This window comes from Micropterus salmoides, unplaced genomic scaffold (assembly GCF_014851395.1).
Source record: "Micropterus salmoides isolate LMB-PRFRI ecotype aquatic unplaced genomic scaffold, ASM1485139v1 Ms_hic_scaffold_20, whole genome shotgun sequence".
In the NCBI taxonomy this organism is placed as follows: Eukaryota; Metazoa; Chordata; class Actinopteri; order Centrarchiformes; family Centrarchidae; genus Micropterus; species Micropterus salmoides.
Genome location: NW_024041151.1, coordinates 21,980,428 through 22,002,959, shown reverse-complemented (window position 1 = coordinate 22,002,959; position 22,532 = coordinate 21,980,428). Strand labels below are relative to the sequence as shown.

Sequence of the window (22,532 nt, the reverse complement as noted above, 5' to 3'; positions counted from 1 at the left end):
CCAGTGTTTTGGACATCAGCACTCCTGACTAACAGCTCCACCCAGTGGAGAGCTGTGGTGACGACAGGAAGGTTCCTGAAGACTCTGGAGCTCCTCCAGTTAGAATACAAAAGCTGGGGCAGTCCCACTGCTGAGACAGAAAGCAACACAGAAGAGGACAGACACTTTAACAGTGTTTCATCTCAGATCAAGAGGACTCAACACTAAACACACAGTGAAGATGCTGTGCTCTCACAGACTCCACTCTGCCCTCAGTCCAGTCATGGACTTGTACTGGCCTGTACGCAGTCTGTGGCCAGAGGTCAAGCCTCTGCTCTACCAGCAGGAGCTACTGCAGAGAAACCTCCAGGAGCTCCGCAGCAGTCTGGAGCTGATGGACAAACTTCAACACAACATCCTGGAGGAGACGGAGCCTTTCCAAAGCAGTGTGGCCCTGAGACCGCTCTCCTACCAGCTGGAGAAAGAGGGAGAGCGCTTTGGCCTGACCCTGGACACTCAAGGCTTTTCCCCAGAGGAGCTGTCTGTCAGGCAGGTGGGCAGGAAGCTGAGAGTCAGCGGGAAGACAGAGAAGAAGCAGGAGGAGGGAAAAGGCTCCTACTCTTACAGACGCCAGGAGTTCAGACAGGAGTTTGATCTGCCTGAAGGGCTGAACCCTGAAGCCGTCACCTGCTGCCTGGCTCCAGACGGGAAGCTCCACATCCAGGCGGCCAGAGCTCCATGTGTTGAGGAGGCTGAGAGAGAGCTGACCATCAAGAGGAGCTCGGAGGAGAAACCACAGCAGAGTGTGTGTTCACACACAGAAGGCAGCAGCACAGAGACACACAACAGCACACAGGACAAACCTGAAGACATGGACTCAGCTACATGTTGTTCTAACAATGTGCAGTAAATGTGGCTTATAAATGTGTTGAATGATGATTATATGAGCGTTTTGTTTATTATTGAATATACACAATAAATATTGTATATATAAAAGAGAAAATTCAGCTTATTTAATTGTATTTTTACATTTGACAAAAATAAAGTATATTTCTGTAGGTTTAAAATACAACACTTACAATAACATAAGGTTCAAGTGTTAAATGATAAGAATGTGTTTCAATTTGTTTATGCATGATCAAAAAATGTATTGAAACTTTCACTATGTTTTTGTAAAAAAAATTTTACTGTAGGTAAAAAACAAAACAACATTAATAGCTACAACAGCATAAAGGGTATAAAGAGTATTTTGTTAGTGTTTACCTTCATTAGTGAGGGTATGAGCTGGAATTAATTATGAATTACATTTATTAAAGTTTTGGTGACATGAAAATTGTTCGATAACTTTGACCTACTTACTTTCATGATGGGTGTAATATTGCATTTAATTGGAATATGTGACCTCTGTTGCTTTATGTGCCTGAGATAACGGCTCATGTTTTGAATTCCAAACCGTTTGCATTCTTTTAATAAAAAAAATGCATTCTTCATATAAATAGCATCTTTTTGTGACTCCTGTCAATGTTCATTTGCTTTTGCTTTTTGACAGTCAATTTAGAATGTCTGCTCTGTGAGTTACCTCATTGAATGGTTTTGAAATATTTTTGAATGGTTCAGTTTAAATGTCATCACATCATTTTCTCTTCTCAGTCAGGTGAAGGTTTGACATTTTCATTCATCATTTCCATCAGCTGTCCCAGGAAAATCAGGAATTGAAACATATGATGTTCAGTATGATGTACTAATTTCAAAAATAATCATCCAAAAAATTGTTTGACTCTACCATATGTGGATTTGCAGTTAATCGACAGAAAAAGTCACCTTTTTCTTCACACATTGATTTTTCCTGTATTCTGTACCTACAATCACTTTGATACAGCGGAGAGCTGTGGGTAAAAGTCACAATTAGCCCATATTCATCAAAGAAGTAATTTTGGACCTATAAAGCAATTCATAGTGGCTATTCAATGAACATTTCCTTCATTTCTTCCCCTTTTAATGAAGCTCATCAATACATATTGTAAGTGTGCAATACTTTTTGTTCACAGACAAAAGTAGATTTTACATTTAGCCGAACATTTGAATGAAACCACATTTACTGCACATTGTTAGAACAACATGTTATTACAAGTGTTGTATTTTAAACCTACAGAAATATACTTTATTTTTGTCAAATGTAAAAATACAATTAAATAGGTTGAATTTTCTCTTTTATATATATTTATTGTGTATATTCAATAATAAACAAAAAGCTCATATAATCATCATTCATCCATCCATCGTCAACCGCTTATCCTACGTACAGGGTTGCGGGGATAATCATCATTCAACACATTTATAAGCCACATTTACTGCACATTGTTAGAACAACATGTAGCTGAGTCCATGTCTTCAGGTTTGTCCTGTGTGCTGTTGTGTGTCTCTGTGCTGCTGCCTTCTGTGTGTGAACACACACTCTGCTGTGGTTTCTCCTCCGAGCTCCTCTTGATGGTCAGCTCTCTCTCAGCCTCCTCAACACATGGAGCTCTGGCCGCCTGGATGTGGAGCTTCCCGTCTGGAGCCAGGCAGCAGGTGACGGCTTCAGGGTTCAGCCCTTCAGGCAGATCAAACTCCTGTCTGAACTCCTGGCGTCTGTAAGAGTAGGAGCCTTTCCGGTCCTCCTGCTTCTTCTCTGTCTTCCCGCTGACTCTCAGCTTCCTGCCCACCTGCCTGACAGACAGCTCCTCTGGGGAAAAGCCTTGAGTGTCCAGGGTCAGGCCAAAGCGCTCTCCCTCTTTCTCCAGCTGGTAGGAGAGCGGTCTCAGGGCCACACTGCTTTGGAAAGGCTCCGTCTCCTCCAGGATGTTGTGTTGAAGTTTGTCCATCAGCTCCAGACTGCTGCGGAGCTCCTGTAGGTTTCTCTGCAGTAGCTCCTGCTGGTAGAGCAGAGGCTTGACCTCTGGCCACAGACTGCGTACAGGCCAGTACAAGTCCATGACTGGACTGAGGGCAGAGTGGAGTCTGTGAGAGCACAGCATCTTCACTGTGTGTTTAGTGTTGAGTCCTCTTGATCTGAGATGAAACACTGTTAAAGTGTCTGTCCTCTTCTGTGTTGCTTTCTGTCTCAGCAGTGGGACTGCCCCAGCTTTTGTATTCTAACTGGAGGAGCTCCAGAGTCTTCAGGAACCTTCCTGTCGTCACCACAGCTCTCCACTGGGTGGAGCTGTTAGTCAGGAGTGCTGATGTCTCTGGATCCTTCCTGTTTGATCAGGAAGTTTCTAACTACATACAGACAAAGACACATAACAGAGGGATTTTACATTTAGATTAATTATTATCGTAACAAATCTTTTGTCATTGTCCGCCATGATTTCTCACCAAATTTAACAAATTCTTCAAAGAAAGACTGCAGACTGCAGATTGCGACATTGTGCTGAATTTGCCTTGAGTACAAATCAACATAAAAAACTCAAAGTTGCAGAAAAAACAAATATAATCACATCATTGCATATATCAACTAATCACAACAACTATAATTGGTGTATATACTGTATGTGTTCTCACTTATGCCTCAGAAATTATTTTCAAATCTGTAGATATTTAATTTTCTTAATTTTCATTCATGCTTGAATAACTAAAGAAAAATCCAGTGTACAATCAACATCAGTAAGTTCAAAAAAACACTAACAGGTTTTGTGTCCCTGTTTATATTTTCTTAAAGTGTAAAATATTTGTTTCTTGTGTTTTCTGGATGGTAGCAGATGGAAATGCTTAATAAAGATCTGAGCTGGAGGAGAAAAATTATGTGACCACATTGAAATTGATATTCATGGTAACTGAAACAATAGAAAGTCAAATGTGATGGAAACATGATAAATGTTGACTGCAACACTGAAACTCTCAAATCATAGTTTTTAACAAAATACTTGCCCTCATTTTCATGAGTACTTGATTATTTTTCAATGAAGTGTTTATTTAGATTTTGTGTTGTTGTTTTTAGGCACATCTTACACATTTGATATTAACAGATTCAGAAATTGTCTCAGTGAAAACTTGACACAAATAGTATAAAGGGAAATGATGAGTTCAAAATACATGAGAACTCTGTTTCAGTCAATAAAATGTTCACGTAAATAATTCCAGTCAATTAAATGTTTTGTAATGGTAAGAAAACATTATCCTTCCTGTAAAAGTCCAAGCAGGAGACAATGAAGCTCTTCAAAATAAAAGCCTCATCAAAACAGCTGTACAGTTCAGCAAGCAAAATGTTGATGAGGATATTTGATCATTTACTTTGAAGTGAAAGTGTCACGATCCTGTCCTGAGCTTGTCTGGGTTATATTATTTTGGCCATGCCTTCTCTGTGTTTTGGTTTCTCTGTGTCTGGGTTTTGGGTTTCAGTCCTGTCTGTCTGTGGTCTTGCATCCAGTCTTCTGCTTGTTCTGTGTGGTGGTTCTGGTCTGATCTGTCCTGTTATCTCGGTGTCTGCCCAAGTACTTGTTTAGTTCTGTTCCTGTCTCTCATGTGTTAGTTCTGTACCATTGTGCTTGAGTTCTGTCTGTTTGCTAGGTGTCAATTTATGTTCTCTGCCAGTTTCATTTATTAATCTGATTTTGATCATTTTGCTTTAGTCTCTGTGTAGCCTTTATTATTTTATTCATCCGCATCTTTAAGTTACTTCATATCCATCTTGTCTCCTTGTACCTTAGTTCATGTCTTAAGTGTTTACTCCTGGTCTGTGTACTTCTGTGTTGTTTTGCCCATGTCTGCTCTGAGTTCTGTTTAAATCTTAGCTTCAGTCTGTGTTCCTTATTATTAGTGTATTCGTGATCTGTCTGCTTGTGTCTGGATTAGTTTGTTGTTTTTATTATTCTGATCTGTTACTACTTACTTTGATATGGTCCATGTTTAGTATACTGCAACTTGTGTTATGTCTGTTCCCCTCCAGTAATCTGCCTGCCTGCCAGTCTCTGTTTTCCCTGCTGTCTCTCTGCCTGCCTGTCTCGTTAGCCCTGATCCCTGTTACCTGTGCTGCTCCCGCCCTGCTCATTAGTCCCTGGTGTATATATGTTTGATGTTTCTCTTCAGTCCCTGTCTGGTCATTGCAGTGTTTTGTAGCGTGTAGATGTGCTGTCTGTTGTTGTGGTTGTAGTTTGCACTGTCTCGTCCTGTTACCTGCCTGTTCCCTGTCAGTTCTTGTTGGATTATGGACTCAGCCACTCAGTTGTAAGTGTGCTCGCTTTTGGTTTGTTAATAAACCTTTTGAACTGTACCAGTCAGCCTACCACACCATAAACCATGACTCCTGTTCAAATGTTCTCTCTGGAAGAGGTATACATTATAAAGTCAACTTTCTGTCATTACAAGTGTTGTGTTTTGAACCTACAGAAATATACTTTATTTGTAGCCAAGAGTATAAAAATAAAGTTAAGTAAGCCCAATGAGAAGTATGTTTTTCTATTATATATTTGAGTATGTTCAATAATAAACAAAACGCTCATATAATCATCATTCAACACATTTATAAGCCACATTTACTGCACATTGTTAGAACAACATGTAGCTGAGTCCATGTCTTCAGGTTTGTCCTGTGTGCTGTTGTGTGTCTCTGTGCTGCTGCCTTCTGTGTGTGAACACACACTCTGCTGTGGTTTCTCCTCCGAGCTCCTCTTGATGGTCAGCTCTCTCTCAGCCTCCTCAACACATGGAGCTCTGGCCGCCTGGATGTGGAGCTTCCCGTCTGGAGCCAGGCAGCAGGTGACGGCTTCAGGGTTCAGCCCTTCAGGCAGATCAAACTCCTGTCTGAACTCCTGGCGTCTGTAAGAGTAGGAGCCTTTCCGGTCCTCCTGCTTCATCTCTGTCTTCCCGCTGACTCTCAGCTTCCTGCCCACCTGCCTGACAGACAGCTCCTCTGGGGAAAAGCCTTGAGTGTCCAGGGTCAGGCCAAAGCGCTCTCCCTCTTTCTCCAGCTGGTAGGAGAGCGGTCTCAGGGCCACACTGCTTTGGAAAGGCTCCGTCTCCTCCAGGATGTTGTGTTGAAGTTTGTCCATCAGCTCCAGACTGCTGCGGAGCTCCTGGAGGTTTCTCTGCAGTAGCTCCTGCTGGTAGAGCAGAGGCTTGACCTCTGGCCACAGACTGCGTACAGGCCAGTACAAGTCCATGACTGGACTGAGGGCAGAGTGGAGTCTGTGAGAGCACAGCATCTTCACTGTGTGTTTAGTGTTGAGTCCTCTTGATCTGAGATGAAACACTGTTAAAGTGTCTGTCCTCTTCTGTGTTGCTTTCTGTCTCAGCAGTGGGACTGCCCCAGCTTTTGTATTCTAACTGGAGGAGCTCCAGAGTCTTCAGGAACCTTCCTGTTGTCACCACAGCTCTCCACTGGGTGGAGCTGTTAGTCAGGAGTGCTGATGTCTCTGGATCCTTCCTGTTTGATCAGGAAGTTTCTAACTACATACAGACAAAGACACATAACAGAGGGATTTTACATTTAGATTAATTATCGTAACAAATCTTTTGTCATTGTCCGCCATGATTTCTCACCAAATTTAACAAATTCTTCAAAGAAAGACTGCAGATTGCGACATTGTGCTGAATTTGGAGAGCGGTCTCAGGACCACACTGCTTTGGAAAGGCTCCGTCTCCTCCAGGATGTTGTGTTGAAGTTTGTCCATTAGCTCCAGACTGCTGCGGAGCTCCTGGAGGTTTACACTGGGTGGAGCTGTTAGTCAGGAGTGCCAACATCTCCTGACTCTTATGCAAACAGTCATCAGTACAAATGAAGATTTCACTTGCAATACAGAATCTATTTTTGAAATATACACTGGTGAAGGGGTTATGATATTTCTTTTCTGTTAGATTATCAATCTTGTTTTGTAGGAATTTAAGAAACAGGAACTTATAAGTAAGGGTGTCACTTTGTTGAAAAGCGGTGGGGACATAGGGGCTCAGATTAGGGGTGTGATGAGACACTTTGCTCGAGAGAAATCATGATATGCGATTTTAGGTTCATGAGAACGAGCGGAAAAATCCTTAATCAGTATTTTTATATATATATATATACTCAGCAGCACGTGGCATTTTAATACAGATAAATGTAATAGAGATAATGCAGTGCAGCTCTCCAGCATTCTGTCTTACTTTCAGATCTGTTTCTCTTGTAGATCAACTTTTCTCATGTAATATCATCCCTGCTGAGACAACACATATGTAGGCATGATTTAATCTTCCCTCCTGTTTTGTCATGTTCAAAGGGAGAGAACGGGAAAACTTGGCCAAAAAGAAACTGTCAAGAAGTTGTTAAAGTTACTGATTGGTGCATGCACATTTTTGGGTCATTTTATTTTTACTTAAGTTACTTTTTTTGGACAATGCAAATTTGTTTGTTCTATACTTTAATTGAATTGCTTGTTTTCTCAGTGTGCAAATAAACCTTTCAAAAGTAATTTGTTATTTAACTGTGAGCTATATTTCAGAATGTTTTTAAAAAAACAAATGATGCTTTAAAAAAGTGGTGGGGACAAGTCCCCAGCGTCCCCAGTATAAATGACACCTATCTATATAAGTGAATCATCATTTTAATAGATATATATATTTTAATTCTTTCTATTCTAGAAAACCGTAATCCATGAGAGACAGCCTCCTCAATGGATGTTTAGTCTTTTCGGGTCTCAGATGAAACACAGCGTTGTTCAATTCAGTACGTAGTTTCCTCTGATCCTTTGCTGTCGTTTGCACATATCTCCGCTAGATGGCAGCCTTTTCTTCCGCTAATATTTACCAGCAAACTTACCCTCCAAACGCCAGCAGCTTTCCTGCTGTCTCAGCACTTTGCCACTAGTTGTCATCCTAGTTTAACAAAATGAATTTACACACGAGAAAAGCCTCACTGTACATCGCTACCTGTGATTATACAGATTCTAATTAATACTGTTCGTCTGCTGTTCTTTACTATGTTTATTTTTGTGACACACACACACACACACACACACACTGTTTCTTTCAAAAGTGAACAACACCACCATATCCATACTATTACACATGAAATGATCACGATGCACTGATTTTTACAGTGTGCTGTACAGGTCTGAAGAGATCATCATGTGAAAAAAATCAATCTGGATGAAGCACCTCATGTTTTAACATAGATTTCAATGAAAAAAGGAGAAAACTATACTCTGAGTTTTTCTGAATTAATATAATATTGTGTAATATTAATGTGCCATAATTGTGATTGAACCAATAAGAACCAGTTTTTTTTTTAAGTTTATTTAGAGAGTGTACAGAAAAGACTGACATGGAGGACTGTGCAGAGAAGTAGGGCACCAAAAACAACACAGAAGGCAGGTTTTAAACCCACAGTCTTATTTTCAACATATTCTATCTCTCAAAAAAAAAAAAAACTAAAAAAACAGGGATGGATGATGAAACCTGGACTGGCAAACACAGCGCTTTGCTGCTCGGGGATATTGTGTCAGGGTTGGTGTCAATATTTTTGACACATAAAGAGAATGTATGAGCTTTTTGAGGGGGGAGAGATTAATTTTTTTTATTTTTTGCCAGGCGTTCACCTTTGGATGAACTCCCCAAAGTGAAGGCAGGATAGAAGTGAGGAGGATGAGGAGAATGAAAGGTAACAGAGGAAGGATGCGGAGGAGGATGAGGAGGAGAAAGCAAGACTCAGCTCCATGTAAATCATCCGCATTGTTCTCCTAATGCTGCTGGTGTGCACAAACACGACGCACACATACGTTAAAGCTGCTGGGACAGCAACAAACACATACACACAGTCCCACACAAAGAAAATCTCAGGCACAAACTCGTACTTCCTTGTTCCTGTCTTAGTTTGTCCCTCACAGAGATGGTTTTTAATGCGCCATAATCCCCGTCTTTCCCCTGAACACATAAAAGAGATATCCTTATGTCTGTGTAAGTGGTTATGACGGCCACCAGCAAACACACACACACACACACACACACACACACACACACACATAGACACACACGCTCAGAGCCGCCAGCTCATCAACATGCAGTTATTCATTTGGCGCTGGATCGCATGCTGTTAATTGGCTGCCAGCAGAATGTGTGTGTTGCTGTGTGTGTGTGTTTGAGTCTGTACCGCAGAGCCGGGGTTGCTTAGAAATTCCCGTCACGTCTCCGAGCCTCGATTAAGACGTTGCTCCAGTTTCGAACAGACAGACATGTGGGGAGGAGGGGAAGAGAGGTTGAGAGGGGGAGAGGATGCAGCAGGGGGGGGAGAAAGATGAGAGAACGCCAGAGGAGTGGGAAGAGAGAAGAAGAGGTGATGAGGCGGGACTCAGCAAAGGAGGAAAAAAAAGTGAAGGGCGAGTGAGAGAGGTAGAGGTATACTGCAGTGGTCCTGTGTGTAGGACCTGGAACTGATAACTCTCCTGTGCTGCTTTCCTTATCTCCGTTATAGAGTTGGATATTTCGGGTATCTACTGTGAACTGTAATAGTAGAAGTCCTGTTCATTTTCTGCATAGACAATGTTAGGTGACTGGCATCGGTGAACTTCCAAAGGTTGGAAAGGTATAAAACTCTTCTTGGTTAAATCCTCAGTACAAACAAAGGAGCAACTGCGATCAAGAAATATTTGGTTCTTTGATAAAAAGTCAACAATACTACTCTGTCTACATATAATGTGTGCAGCTAATATTTAGATACCTGATAAAACAGTTTACTTAAAAAGTCTGAGCCAATTTTGGATGGCGTTGCCTGGCCACGACAACGGCCACAAGCTGAAGCTGTTGGTTTCACAATTATGTGTTGCTTTTGTTTTACCTCTTAAAACGTTTTCCCTTCCCGATGCACCTTGGGAGGAGGTGAATTAGTTACAATTCCCTATCCACCCAACCTCTTAACAATGACGGGCCGTTCCTTAACCCTAACTTTTACTGTAACCACTGCGAGAAAGCAATCACTTCAACCCAATCCATGATGTTTTCTTAACCCTATGCAAGTTGTTTTTTTCTGCCTAAACCCGACCAAACTGTAACCATAGCGGTGTATGATCATAAAATACTGTTGACCTGTGACTTGGAACAGGTTTGGAAAGTGCTGAGAAATAATTTCGTCCTGCCGATAAGGGCGTCAGATCATAAAACAGCAAGCATTGTTCTGAGGGAAATGACCAACAACATTCTGTCATTTAATTGGGAGGACTTGTTGCTTATGAAAGATTTCAAAACACCTGCAGGCATTGTTTTCTGTGACACTGCACACTGGCGTTGTCTTTGATCAACTTGATTCAGGATGCATCACTGAAAATTTTTCCAGCGTCAACATGCACTAACTCTCTGGAAAAGCAGCAATTTTCAACCCCGTTTGACATATTCCAGCAACTGTCCCCTGACTACTTCTTCGTCTGTATGGCACATTTGGTGGGTATAACCCACCAGATGGGGACTCGAATTTGAGACTCGGACTCGAGTGCGACTTGAGTCGCACACACAGTGACTTCAGACTCGACTTGAGACTCGTCCTCAAAAGACTTCAGACTCGACTCGGACTCGAGGCGTGGGACTCGTGAACAATGTTTATTTTTTAGGATAAGTCTGATGAGCTTGCCGTTATTACCTCCCTCCGTTACCTATAACTTGCCTACGTAACATCTGCTGCGTGCGGCCGCACGTGAGAGAGGACAACAAACACCGGCAGCTGCTGTGCCATTTATCATAAACTTTGGCTTTAAAACTTCATGCAACAAGACCCAAACAAAGAAGCGCTGAACGCAAATATGTGGTGAGTGAACATGTTTAGTTCAGCATTGGCCATCTAACGTTAGCTTGCTTCTTGCTTCAGCTATGAGCTACGGGAGGTTTACTCCGACTGTCATTCATTATGAAAAGATGAACGAGGGTTTGTTTACTTGCCAAACTTGTGGTGGTCGGTTAACCTAATCATTTACGTCCCGCTGGCTGCCATCACGTTAATTATTGCCGTTGGCTGGAAAGAGGTTACAGGTTTATTGTTGATCATGTAGCCTAACCTTACAGTTTTATTTAGTTATAGCCTAACATTATACTGGTTTGAGAGTCTGCAGGGTGTGTTGACTTACAGTAGTTTAAGCTGTCATTGATTGCATTGGACATTATAGTTGTGCTCTGTGAAAAACAGGTCACAGTTTATTGTTTTGAGAGTCTGGGGGATGAGTTGATTTACAGTAGATTATAAACTGTCATTAACTGTATTGCACATTACACGGTTGTGCTCTGTAAGTTAAAAACATGTTACAGCTTTATTGTTGACCATATAACTTTACAGTATTATTTAGTTAACTTTACACTGGGTTTGAAACTCAACAGGGTTTGTTGACTTAAAGTAGTTTATAAGCTGTCACTAATTGTAGACACATTGTACATTAGGCTACATGGTTGTGCTCTGTAAGTTAAAAACAGACAGATTTATTGTTGATTATGCAACGTCACAGTTTTATTGACTTACAGTATTTAATAAGCTGTCATTAATTGCATTGCACATTACATGGTTGTGCTCTGTAAATGAAAAACAGGTTAACAGTATTCCTTATTGCTATGAAGTTTTATAAGCAACCTGGATTGAACGCAGCAGGTGATGACAACATTCGTAATAACCACGAGAGACTTGAGACTTGACTTGGACTCTAGCTCAAAGACTTGTGAGCATCTCTGGTATAACCCTATGGGTACAACAGGTGTCATATGACGCAATGGCTGTTGCACTTTTGGCTCATGGATATTGTAGTATTTTCCATCATAATACATACCAAAATGAGGGGAAAACAACTTCTCAGAAAGAAGTTGAAATATAAATGATTAAAACGGATGGCCATAATATAAACCTAGAGCGTCTTTAAATTATTCAGGAGACCCTTGTGTTTCTTTCTTGACTTCATAAGAGGGATATCATAAAAAATCAACCTTTGAAATAGGAATTCACTTTGCAACTCTATAAGGGAAGATGACAAAGAGAAAAAGTTAGTGGAAAAAGTGACAGAAGACGCGAAGAAAACTGTGAGAAGCTTGGTATGAAAATATAATTAGAAAATAAGAAATAAGAAAAAGTGAGCAAAACAACTCCATGAGAAATAGACACACACACACACACACACACACACACACACACACACACACACACACACACACACACACACACACACACACAGGCACACAATTGCAGGGAGTGACTAGGGTGATCATTTGAAGGTTATACATTCTGAACTTTTGGTTTGTGCCCTAATGAAGCCATGAGAGACTGCTCGACGTTTCTAGGTCACACATACTGAGTCACATGATGCACAATCTTGTCCTCAGTTGCACGTGCATGCTGTACACACACACACACAACACACAGATTTTCACTGCAGATCGCCTGTTATGTAATCATGCCAGAGAGAGAGAGAGAGAGAGAGAGAGAGGGGACAGGCGCCGCAGCCTAATCAGACACTAGCAGACACACACACTTCTCACAGCTGTCTGTCAGACTGACTGCGGCCATGTTGCTCTTTCCCAGCTGCAGCATCCAAATGGCTTGTCATTGTCTGTATAAATATTTTGATTTCAACCACAGAGTCTTTACTATTTACGTCAGCCTAGTCAGATGGTGACAGCAGACAAAAACTGCTCAGTTGCTTTGTAACAGACATAAACAAGGCTTTATGCCTTGTGGTGCTCAGCAGCATGAGGTCACTGGCAGCACACACATGCAATTCCTTAACCAAGGACTTTAAAACTACCCATTAGTAGATAATGAATTGGCCTGATTTGTATCATTTTTTTACTTTCTGTCCTTCATTTAAAGGTCATAAAGCAGGGTTAATTAAAGAACTTGCTATCTTTTTTTTGTGGATGTATTTATGTTTTCTCTATTTTTGTGACCTTGATTCTCTCCTATTTCATATGATAGTAAAAGTAAAAGTGACCCTGTACTTTTATGCACTCTCTTTCTCCCTCTGTGTGTGTGTGTGTGTAAGGTTGCGTGCGTGTGTCTTAAGTGTGTGTGTATATATGTAAAGGACCGCAGTATAAGTGATCAAGGTGCTATCATGTTTGTTTGATGGAGGATAATTAAATAGGTAATAGAAACCAGCCTGTTCTCATCACTATCGATTCATTTGTAGCACACACACGTGCACGCACAGACACACACACACGCACACGCACACGCACACGCACACATACACTCATATATATACACACACATGCACATGCACACACTCACTTACAGGCCCAATACCCTAAAGCCCCTGGTCTCTAAGAGGAGATGTCTGATACTCCCACATCAGCTATCAACAACCTTTCATGTTTTAATGGGTTTGTTTAACCTAATCCACATTAGCGCCCATCCTTCAGCCCCCGCCACCACAAATTCTTCAGTGCGGCAGTCCAAATCCATACACTGAGTCCTTCTCTGAAAAGTGTTTTGTTTGATGAAAATCAAACAAATTATCCCGCAAAAGACCCGTCCCCCATCACAAGCATCCTCTATTCCCTTGATCCATGAATCTGTCAGAAAGCCAAACCACAGAGGTGAAGTCTGAAGACTTTCACTGCAAATTTAACTTTCGACACCACCTCTAATCTGACTGTTGCTGACAGGACAGTGCCTTGGTGAGAGCAGACACAACTCAATCATATACATAGAACACAGGGTACATAAATACAACACTAAGATAAAAACATAAATGCACAATAAAACAGTCGGTTAAAAAGGTAAAAAAAAAAAAAAAAGATGGCAGAAAATGAAATGTTGATGTAAAAGATGGGACCAAGCAGACAGGATGGATTCTTCTTGCCTATGTAACTGTTTGCTGTAAAGATCCTGCAGTTTCCTGTGCAGTGCCAAGAGTTATTTTGCTACAGACATTAACCACCATATTGTGTACACTTTTGTGTTTGACCTTGAGAGATTGATACCGGCAGATAAAAGAGAAAGTAAGCAAAGAGGTGCTACCATGTCAGTATTACTAGGAAATGTCAGTTTATTGTCTAGTGTGGTTCCCAAATACTTGTAGGCCTCCACTATTTGTATATGGTATAAATATAAATATAAATCAATCATGTCTTTAGTCTTTGACACATTCAGTACATGATGATGATTTTGAAAAATAACAAAAACAGGACAACTAGTCTGTGAGCTTCTTGTTAGAGCTCTTGAGGTGCTTGTATATGTAGTTGAGCAGAGGTAGTGTGGCATCTTGAACCCCCCTCTTGGTTCGATTATGCAAATTAAAGAAGGTCAAGAAGAGGTCTGGCCCCGTTCAGTAGTTCTTTTTGATCAATTTTTCAAATTATTTCATTACTAACAAGGTAAGTAAGGTAGGGTCTGAAGTCATTCAGAGACTTTGGAAGTTTGGTTTTGACAACAGGAACTATGCTGGATTGTTTCCAACCACAAGTTCCTCATTGCATAAAGTAAACCAAAAACACATATTGTAATAATGTGTGACCTGCCAATCATCACTGTGGTGAGGGAAGCCAAAATCATTGCCAGCGATTAGTTTAGCCCTTTCTTAATTTACAAAGAAGAGCATTTTGAGGCTAGATAATCATCTGTATTGTTATTAAATTTAGCAAGGAATGAACTACTGTTGTAGTACTCAAGAACACTTTTTGATGGTCTTGTCTCAGTCTCAAACATAGAGGACTTGGAATTTTACTTCATGACCAGTGAAGACCATAACCATGGGGATATCAATAAATCGCCTGTGCATTGTCTGATTTATTTGTTAGCATCCTAACTTTGACTGGATGTAAAACGTACTGCTTCAAATGCAACCAATAACATGACTCGTTGTTAGCTAATTAAAATGTGTTGTTACCGTTAACAGCTGTCACCCCTCCCTGCCCCCTTTGACAAGCACTTCAAAAAAGTTAACTTGGAAAAATAAAGAAAGGTATTCTATGTGCATGTGACGTTAGCAAAGCTAGCAAGATTACCTATGTCTTTACTGTGTGATTCAGGGCACTAGTTTTAGTTACTTGCCAGCTATTTGCCTAGCTAGGTGCACAAGCTAGCTAATTTAGTTACTTCACTCAATCTTCACTCAAAGTTAACACGGCATTAGCTAACTTAACATAAGTTAGCTAATGCCGTGTTAACTTTGTGGGAGACTGAGGACAGGGCATGTGGTGAGAATTTGTCCCTAAGTTACATTTTTGCTTGTGATAAACAAGGATGAGACAGGGCGTATAAAGTTATGTCGCTAATGTATAGGCTAATTTAAGTTACATCAACGTTATGATGTCTGCTGCAGCTCCCGACATTAAAGCTATGCACTGTGGTACCGCTCTCTCATTTGGGTGAGACAGCTAAACTAGGGATGTGACAGCAGAGTGGAAACCGAGTATGCACCTCTGCTTCTCTGAAAAATCAATAGGTTGCTCTTTATAACCATAAGTACATGGCATATTACTTTTAGATTGCTAATTTTGAAATATGGAAGACAAGAGTCACCCACAAAACCTAATGCTTGCACGAAATAGTGTTATTGTTATTGTTAATAATTACAGCGATATAATTTTCAACAAATGAATTAACACTTAATTTTTCGATTAAGATAATGACTTTGTGGAGGAAAAGGGACTGAATTTAACTCATGCATGTTTGTTGAAATAATATTATCATAATTGTTTTGAATGTTCTACCTCAGATTTGTGAAGTGATCCACTGTTTAGCACAAGTGTTTGTTCTGATCATAAAGAAAAGTTTAAAACCACAGTTAACCATATGGGTTAACTTATACAATAATGCACTTATACAATAATGCAATTATAAAATCAGACACAGGCTACAGTATAGAGAACACATATATACACACTATAAACAAAAACAATATAGACAGATTGAGACAATAGTGCAATGAGCAGAGTGCAAAGGACACAGGAGTAAATTATTATTACCATTATTATTATTATTATTATTATTATGTACAGGTGGATGAGATATACAGGTACATATACACATATATGCATACATGTACACATGTACACAGTGTGATGGAGCATAGTGCAAAGGATGCCGGAATAAATTAGTATTATGTGCAGGTATTATGTACTTGAGGTAGGTGGATTTGGTAAACAGTATATAAAATATACAATATGTCAATATGAACAGTATGAACAGCTCTGAATCATGATCCCAGAAACCTGAAGGATTCCACACAGACACAGGGCTGTTGAGTATGGTGAGGGGGGGGCAGAGTGGGGGTGCTCCTCCTGAAGTCCACGATCATCTTCACAGTTTTGAGCATGTTAAACTCTAGGTTGTTATGGCCGCACCAGAGAGCTAGCTGATCAACCTCCCGTCTGTAGGCCGACTCATCACCGTCCTGGATGAGGCTGATGGCCGCGGGGATGGGAGTGGGACTACGTATGAAGTGTGTTGTCAGTGAACTTAAGTAGATCGACAGACTGGTGGGAGAGGACAGACCCGTGGGGGGCGCTAGTGCTAATAGTTAGGGTGCTGGATGTGATGTTCCCCAGCCTCACCTGCTGACTCCTGTCAGTCATGAAGTTTGTGATCCACTGACAGGTGGAGGCTGGCACAGTGAGCTGGGTGAGTTTGGTGCTGAGGATGTCCGGGATGATGGTGTGGTACGCCCAGCTGAAGTCCATGAACAGGATCCTTGCATATGTCCCTGGAGAGTCGAGGTGTTGCAGGATGTAATGCAGTCCCAAGTTGACTGCATCATCCACTGACCTGTTAGTCCTGTAGGGCTACACACCGTCTGGGCCAGGAGCCTTCCTGATCTTCTGCCTCTGGAAGAGCTGGTGCACATCCTCTCCACAGATCATGAGTCCAGGTGAGGGGTCGGAGAGCGGGGGTGTAAGTATGGCAGTGGTGATTGTTGGAGTGGGGAGGTGTGAGAGGTGTGACTGTGAGCTTCTCAAACCTAGATTAGAAACCATTCAGCTCGTCAGCTAGTCGTTGAGTACCAGCAGTGTTGGGGGATGGTTTCCTTTCCACAGTGCACACAGCTTCAAAACACTCCAATCAGTACAGTCAAGCATGCATGTAACTCCAGCTTTGACTTGTTGGTCCATCTTTTTACAATCTTTACAACAGGTTTAGATTTAAATTTCTGCCTGTATGTCGGGATAAGATGAACCAGACAGTGATCAGAGATTCCCAAGGCTGCACGGGAAACAGAGCGATAGGCGTCCTTTAATGTTGTGTAGCAGTGGTCCAGTACTGTCTGCACTTTGGAAGTTTATGGTTGAGGTTTGCTCTGTTGAAGTCCCCGCGAACAATGAGCAGGGAGTTTGGATGTTTTTTCTCCACGTTAGATGTCTGGTCGACCAGGTGTAGTAATACCTCACTAACACAGGCCTGAGGTGGAACGTAAATGGTGACCAGAATAAACGAGGAAAACTTCTGCGATCCATTTTGTTGGCCAGAGAGCAGACATTCGCCAGGTGGATAGAAGGGAGCGCAGTGTGAAAACCCAGTTGTCTCAGCTTAACCAGTGCGCCAACACACTTCTTCCCCCTTTGGCGTCTCCGCCTGCCTCTCCTCCAACTAATAACTCTGGGAAAGTTCCAGGTTCGATAAAGAGCGGTGGAATAGTGTGAGCAACTGCAGAGAGGTACGGCAGAAAACAAAAACACAAAAAGCACTACGGAGCGTAATCCAGAGGCGGCTTTCTGCGGTGCCATCTTGGTTGAACAACGAACATTTAGCGTAATAATTATTGATTTCAAATGGATTGAAAGTTTTTATCGTGATAACATTTTTGGCCATATCACCCTGCCCCAGTGTTAGGTGGATGGTAAACATGGAAATGTAGTGTTGAATAAATATGTTAATAAAGAAGTTGATTTCTGCTTAGTGCTGGTATGTGGGTGTTTTTATGGGAATGTGTTTTTTTCAGATCAATTTATGAAGTGCTTATGATCATGTTCATCATCATTTTTTTGTGTGTCAAGTGTGGGGCTCTGGTCTTGGTCTTGACTCGCTCTCACCCTCCCTCGGTGTTGGTCTTGACTTGGTGTTAGCCCCTCAAAGACTTGGTCTCGGTTTGGGCGGTCTGGACTAGCCTAGAATGAACATCAGGTAACGTGTTTGGGAGAGAAACCGTTACAGATTAAAAGGTCAGTTCCTGCTAATTTTAAAAAGTCTGTAAAAATTTTATCTACTAATGCATTTCTTTGCTGAAATATATATTAAAGTTCACTCATTCACAACTCTCTATATAATATCCTCGTTAGTTTAATCAGTGCTGAGTTTGAGATTTCTGGCACCTTGCATACTAGCAGAGAGAAGTGTACATGTTAAATTTACTACTAGTGAACTGCACTATATGTGGTTAAATTTCCCCATAAATTTAATCTAATGTTTTAAATAATGATTGAAGCTGCACAAAAAAGAAACGAAACATCTGTTTCCATCCTCTCCTTTTTCCATCCTGTTGGGGTGACAACTATCTTAAAACCTTGCCACATAAAAAACAAACTTGTCTGCATGGCTTGACACCGCTGCTTAGCTTTTTGTTGATTTAGGTAAACTAACCCTTTATTGATTTTTGTATAGTGTTGAACAGCCGCCTCAAATTTCCCTTTTCTCCCAGCTCACTGTTTCAGCATAACAGCGGCTTGGGATGAGATGATGATATTTGAGTGTAGTGTTTGTGCACAGAGAAAAAAAGTGTATCTTTTAGATGATTTTAAAAACAATCATTTTGAAAATACTTTATGTACTGTATTACCCATAGTTTAGCTAACAAGTGCAATGTACAAGAGATATTATTTACATGTATATATTACACATTTTGCATGTGGCATCTGTTTCAGTGCAAAAACTAAAGTGCCTGTTGTGTTTGCCTTTTCAAAGTAACATAATTTAATTTAACACGATAAATAAACCACAACATGTTTCTCTCCTCCACATGCGCCTTTGTTCTCTACATGTGTGTGCCTTTGTTCTCTGTAATGTGTTTTGTTTGTCCATGTATCTGTATGACAATGATTAACTGTGATGGATGATAGTGACCTAATAATTGTGACAAGGACACAACATTAACATTGAAGCAGGGACAATGGCAGTGCAGCTGCGTGGCCACTGCATTATTCAGACAACACGGATGGATGGAGAAAAGTTGCAGGGGAGAAAATGGGGAGTGGGGACAAGAGGGGACAGGAAGAAGGGATGAGGTATGGGAGAGAAAGTGGGGATGGGAATGGGGCTATGTATGGAGCGATATATGAAAAGAGTGGTGGAGGTATACAGTGAGGTCAGATGGATGCACAGTACAGTTTCACAATATATCTTCAATATATCTAGAATACAAAAGATTCAGTAAATGTATTCTCATATTGGAAAGGCACTGTTTAATGGGTTAAGCTACAGCTAGTCGTTATTTCACCTATTCACCAATGGTTGGCCAGCAAACACGCCACCCAGCCCCCACCCTCGTTGCCACTGGAACTATTAGTGGAAACACCATGGGGACACATAGATAAAGCCTCTCATTACCAGAGTACTGATCTGTAATCACCGCTGTCCTTTAACAAGTGATATGACAAACTAGGCCCAGAGGACTGTTTTTTCCCTCAATCTCTGCGTACCTTATGTAAAATATCATGTTTACATTGCTGTCTAGACTGAAGTTTCATGTGTTTATTCCCCTGTTAAATAGCTAAAAAGAGAATGAATCAAGTGAAGTCAAACTTGCTTGTAAAATGGTTAAAATTTACCTGTTTGGGCCATCATAGCTAAGCTTTTGTTGATACTGGATCGGGTTAGCAGGCTTTTGGCCAATGAGGTCAGGAGGTTTGGTGTTGCAGTTCCTGTATTTGGTCTTATCATGGTCTATTTTAAGTTTTGCACTATGTTAAAATTTGTTCCGTCTTGCCTTTGGTGTCAGCGAGCTGATAAAATATGCATGGTTTGGACTTTTCACCTTTCCGATTTTTATTCCTTGTATAAATCAAAGGAAAATGGAGCCTTTTTATGGTTGGAGCTCATCCATGTTTGATGTGCAGCCAGGAGGGAGACCTAGATAATAGAAACTATCAGAGACATACAGCACTCTGTGTGTGTGTGTGTTTGCGTGTGCGCGCACGTAGGCGGGTGTGTGTGCATGCATGTGTGTCGGTCCTCTTTCGGATTCTGTTTCATTCCCAGGCATTAATGGACTTGAATGTATTACGACATACACTTTCAGAAGGTCTGACACTGAGCTAAATGGGTTCACACACATGCACACACACACACACACACACAGATATATACATGCCTGCTATTAATAACCACATTAAATACTGCAGTAGAATGCAACAATATGAGACGGAATCAGCCACTATGCCAAATTCTTGACTGCTTGATCAAAAGGTCAAGCAGTCAAGAATTTGTTTCCACTCTTTCAGACAGATGTTAAAAAGCAGACATTCAAATTGTGTGCTCTGAAATGCCCTCGTCTTAACCTCATACATCATTCATTCATTCCTCATCCAGTCAGACAAATCATCCATTAAAAGTAATTCAAACATTCATTGATTTTTCTGCAAGGGAGAGTACAAAAAAATCAGGATATAAAAATGCCTCTCAGGGAATATCACTAAGGGAAAAGCACAAACTTAGCAAAGTGATTCATCATCAGTTGCGGATAATAAGTGAAAGTCTCTCTGAGGGACATTTTAAGTCATTTTAGAAACATGACATAATAATGGCTTATTACACACTGTAGTGAGCAGTACTGTTGAAGCCAAGGCCAGACCGAGCAACCATCTCTCAGAGATTTATGTTCATATGCTATTATCATACTCATATCATACTATTTTGTATTAACTTTCATTACAATATCTGTTTGTTTGTTAAAGTATTGTTACAGTAGTAACAGTCTTTTATTTTTAGGCAACTAAAATTACATTACATTTTAGCTGACGCTTTTATCCAAAGCGACTTACAATTGCAATACATGTCAGAGGTCGCACGCCTCTGGAGCACCTATGCGTTAAGTATCTTGCTCAGGGACACATTGGTGGATTGAACCCAGGTCTCTTAAACCAAAGGCATAGTCTTATCCATTGTGCCATCATTGTTTTGATGTCTCACATTACTTACATAAGCTGAGATTGGCATTACCGTTGTGCTTTAAGGAAGGAAACTCTGCTGATTTTACATATATGTCAAGTGATGACATGTCAGTGTCAGTTGGGGGCTACAAGTGAAAAAAAAATCTTGGGATGTGGCATTAGAAATAACTGAGTTTACCAGACCTCTGTGGCCCACTCCTCATCCATGCTTGAGGCTAGTGGCTAAATGCAACATTAGACACAACTAGCACAAGACACCTGAACGTCCAACTTTACTGTCAGTGGTTGAGTTGTATTGTGGGTGATGTACGCGTCAGGTTTTGACAAGGAAGAAGAATGTGAGAGAATAAAAATGAAATCTCTGGTTCGCAGCATTGAGCTTGATTTTTTTTAAAAATTTCCATTTGAGTGCAATGCTAAATTGGCAGAATGCTCATTTTAAAGGTAAGTTCATGTCTAGCCATACAGAATTTAGTTTTTACTGTGCCCAGATTTTAAAATATCTGTCATTAAGATTTGTGCTACCATCCCAAAAGAATGGAGGTGAATGGAATGCTCAAAGAATTGAAAAATTACATTTGAAAACTCACCAGATACCGTATGCCCATCGCTCAGGATAACCCACAGACCTTGCTGAAAACATTTTTTAGTAGGACACTTTCTTTGGTAGAGTGTAATTCCAATAAAGACAGCATAACTAAAATTCTATTTACCTTCACTGAAATTAAATGTGGTGGCAGACATTGAGATCTGGCTATCTCAAAACCTGCGCACTTGACACTGAAAGTATCTGCATGTCGAGCTACCACAAGCTGTAATGTTTTTTTGTGTGATTTGGGTGAACTGATCTCTTAAAAAAGTCAATGCGTAGTTGAAGCATAAGGTGAAACATCTGTCGTATACCCAACCTCCTCCACAAATTCACTTTATCCTGTGCTACATGAGTGTCACACTACTCCGTGCATTGGCGATTAATGTGCATAAGCCAGTGAACGAAACTCACAATTCAAATTCATTGCATGGAATTCCAAGGAGAGAAGGTTGTAGTGAGAGCCACTTCATTACACATATATGATGCATTACATGTATGTGATACTGAGCAAGATACTTGCAAATGTGCAACAGACATCCAGGGAGACAATGTTACACACTCAAATAATACACACACACACACACACACACACACACACACACACTTTTTTATTGAAATACAATATCCAGGTGATGCATTGTAGTCATTAGTTTGTCTATGCAGAGCACAGTAAATATTAAGACAAATGGGATGTTTCTCACAGACACCAACGCATTCTCGCAGCTATTAACTCCAGTTTATGCATATCTGAGGAACACCACATATTTTCATATCATGTACGGCAGAAAGTGGTGGCCATGGTTTTTGTATTACTAGGATATTGAATTTTCATGTAAAAAGTACAGAATTGCCACCTTACATAGTGTAAAATGTTTTAAATGTGAGCCCAGTTATCTTCTGTACCAACACTTTTTGAGATCAAAGAGATCAAAACTGAGACTTGTTATTA

At 40.7% G+C, this 22,532-nt stretch overlaps 3 protein-coding genes across 3 annotated transcripts; 1 reads left to right on the top strand and 2 right to left on the bottom strand.

Annotated features, from left to right (window-relative positions):
- On the top strand, nt 1-1,327 carry LOC119914008 (heat shock protein 30-like). Its single transcript, XM_038732983.1, has one exon. It carries the CDS (start codon nt 221-223, stop codon nt 887-889), a length of 669 nt encoding a protein of 222 aa, XP_038588911.1. The 5' UTR covers nt 1-220; the 3' UTR covers nt 890-1,327.
- A 627-nt stretch (nt 1,328-1,954) lies between these two features.
- Nucleotides 1,955-3,359, bottom strand: LOC119914009 (heat shock protein 30-like). The gene has a single exon (XM_038732984.1). It carries the CDS (start codon nt 2,994-2,996, stop codon nt 2,328-2,330), a length of 669 nt encoding a protein of 222 aa, XP_038588912.1. The 5' UTR covers nt 2,997-3,359; the 3' UTR covers nt 1,955-2,327.
- A 2,047-nt stretch (nt 3,360-5,406) lies between these two features.
- Nucleotides 5,407-6,566, bottom strand: LOC119913992 (heat shock protein 30-like). The gene has a single exon (XM_038732964.1). The coding sequence runs from the start codon at nt 6,159-6,161 to the stop codon at nt 5,493-5,495; it is 669 nt and encodes a 222-aa protein (XP_038588892.1). The 5' UTR covers nt 6,162-6,566; the 3' UTR covers nt 5,407-5,492.
- Nucleotides 6,567-22,532: the final 15,966 nt, after the last annotated feature.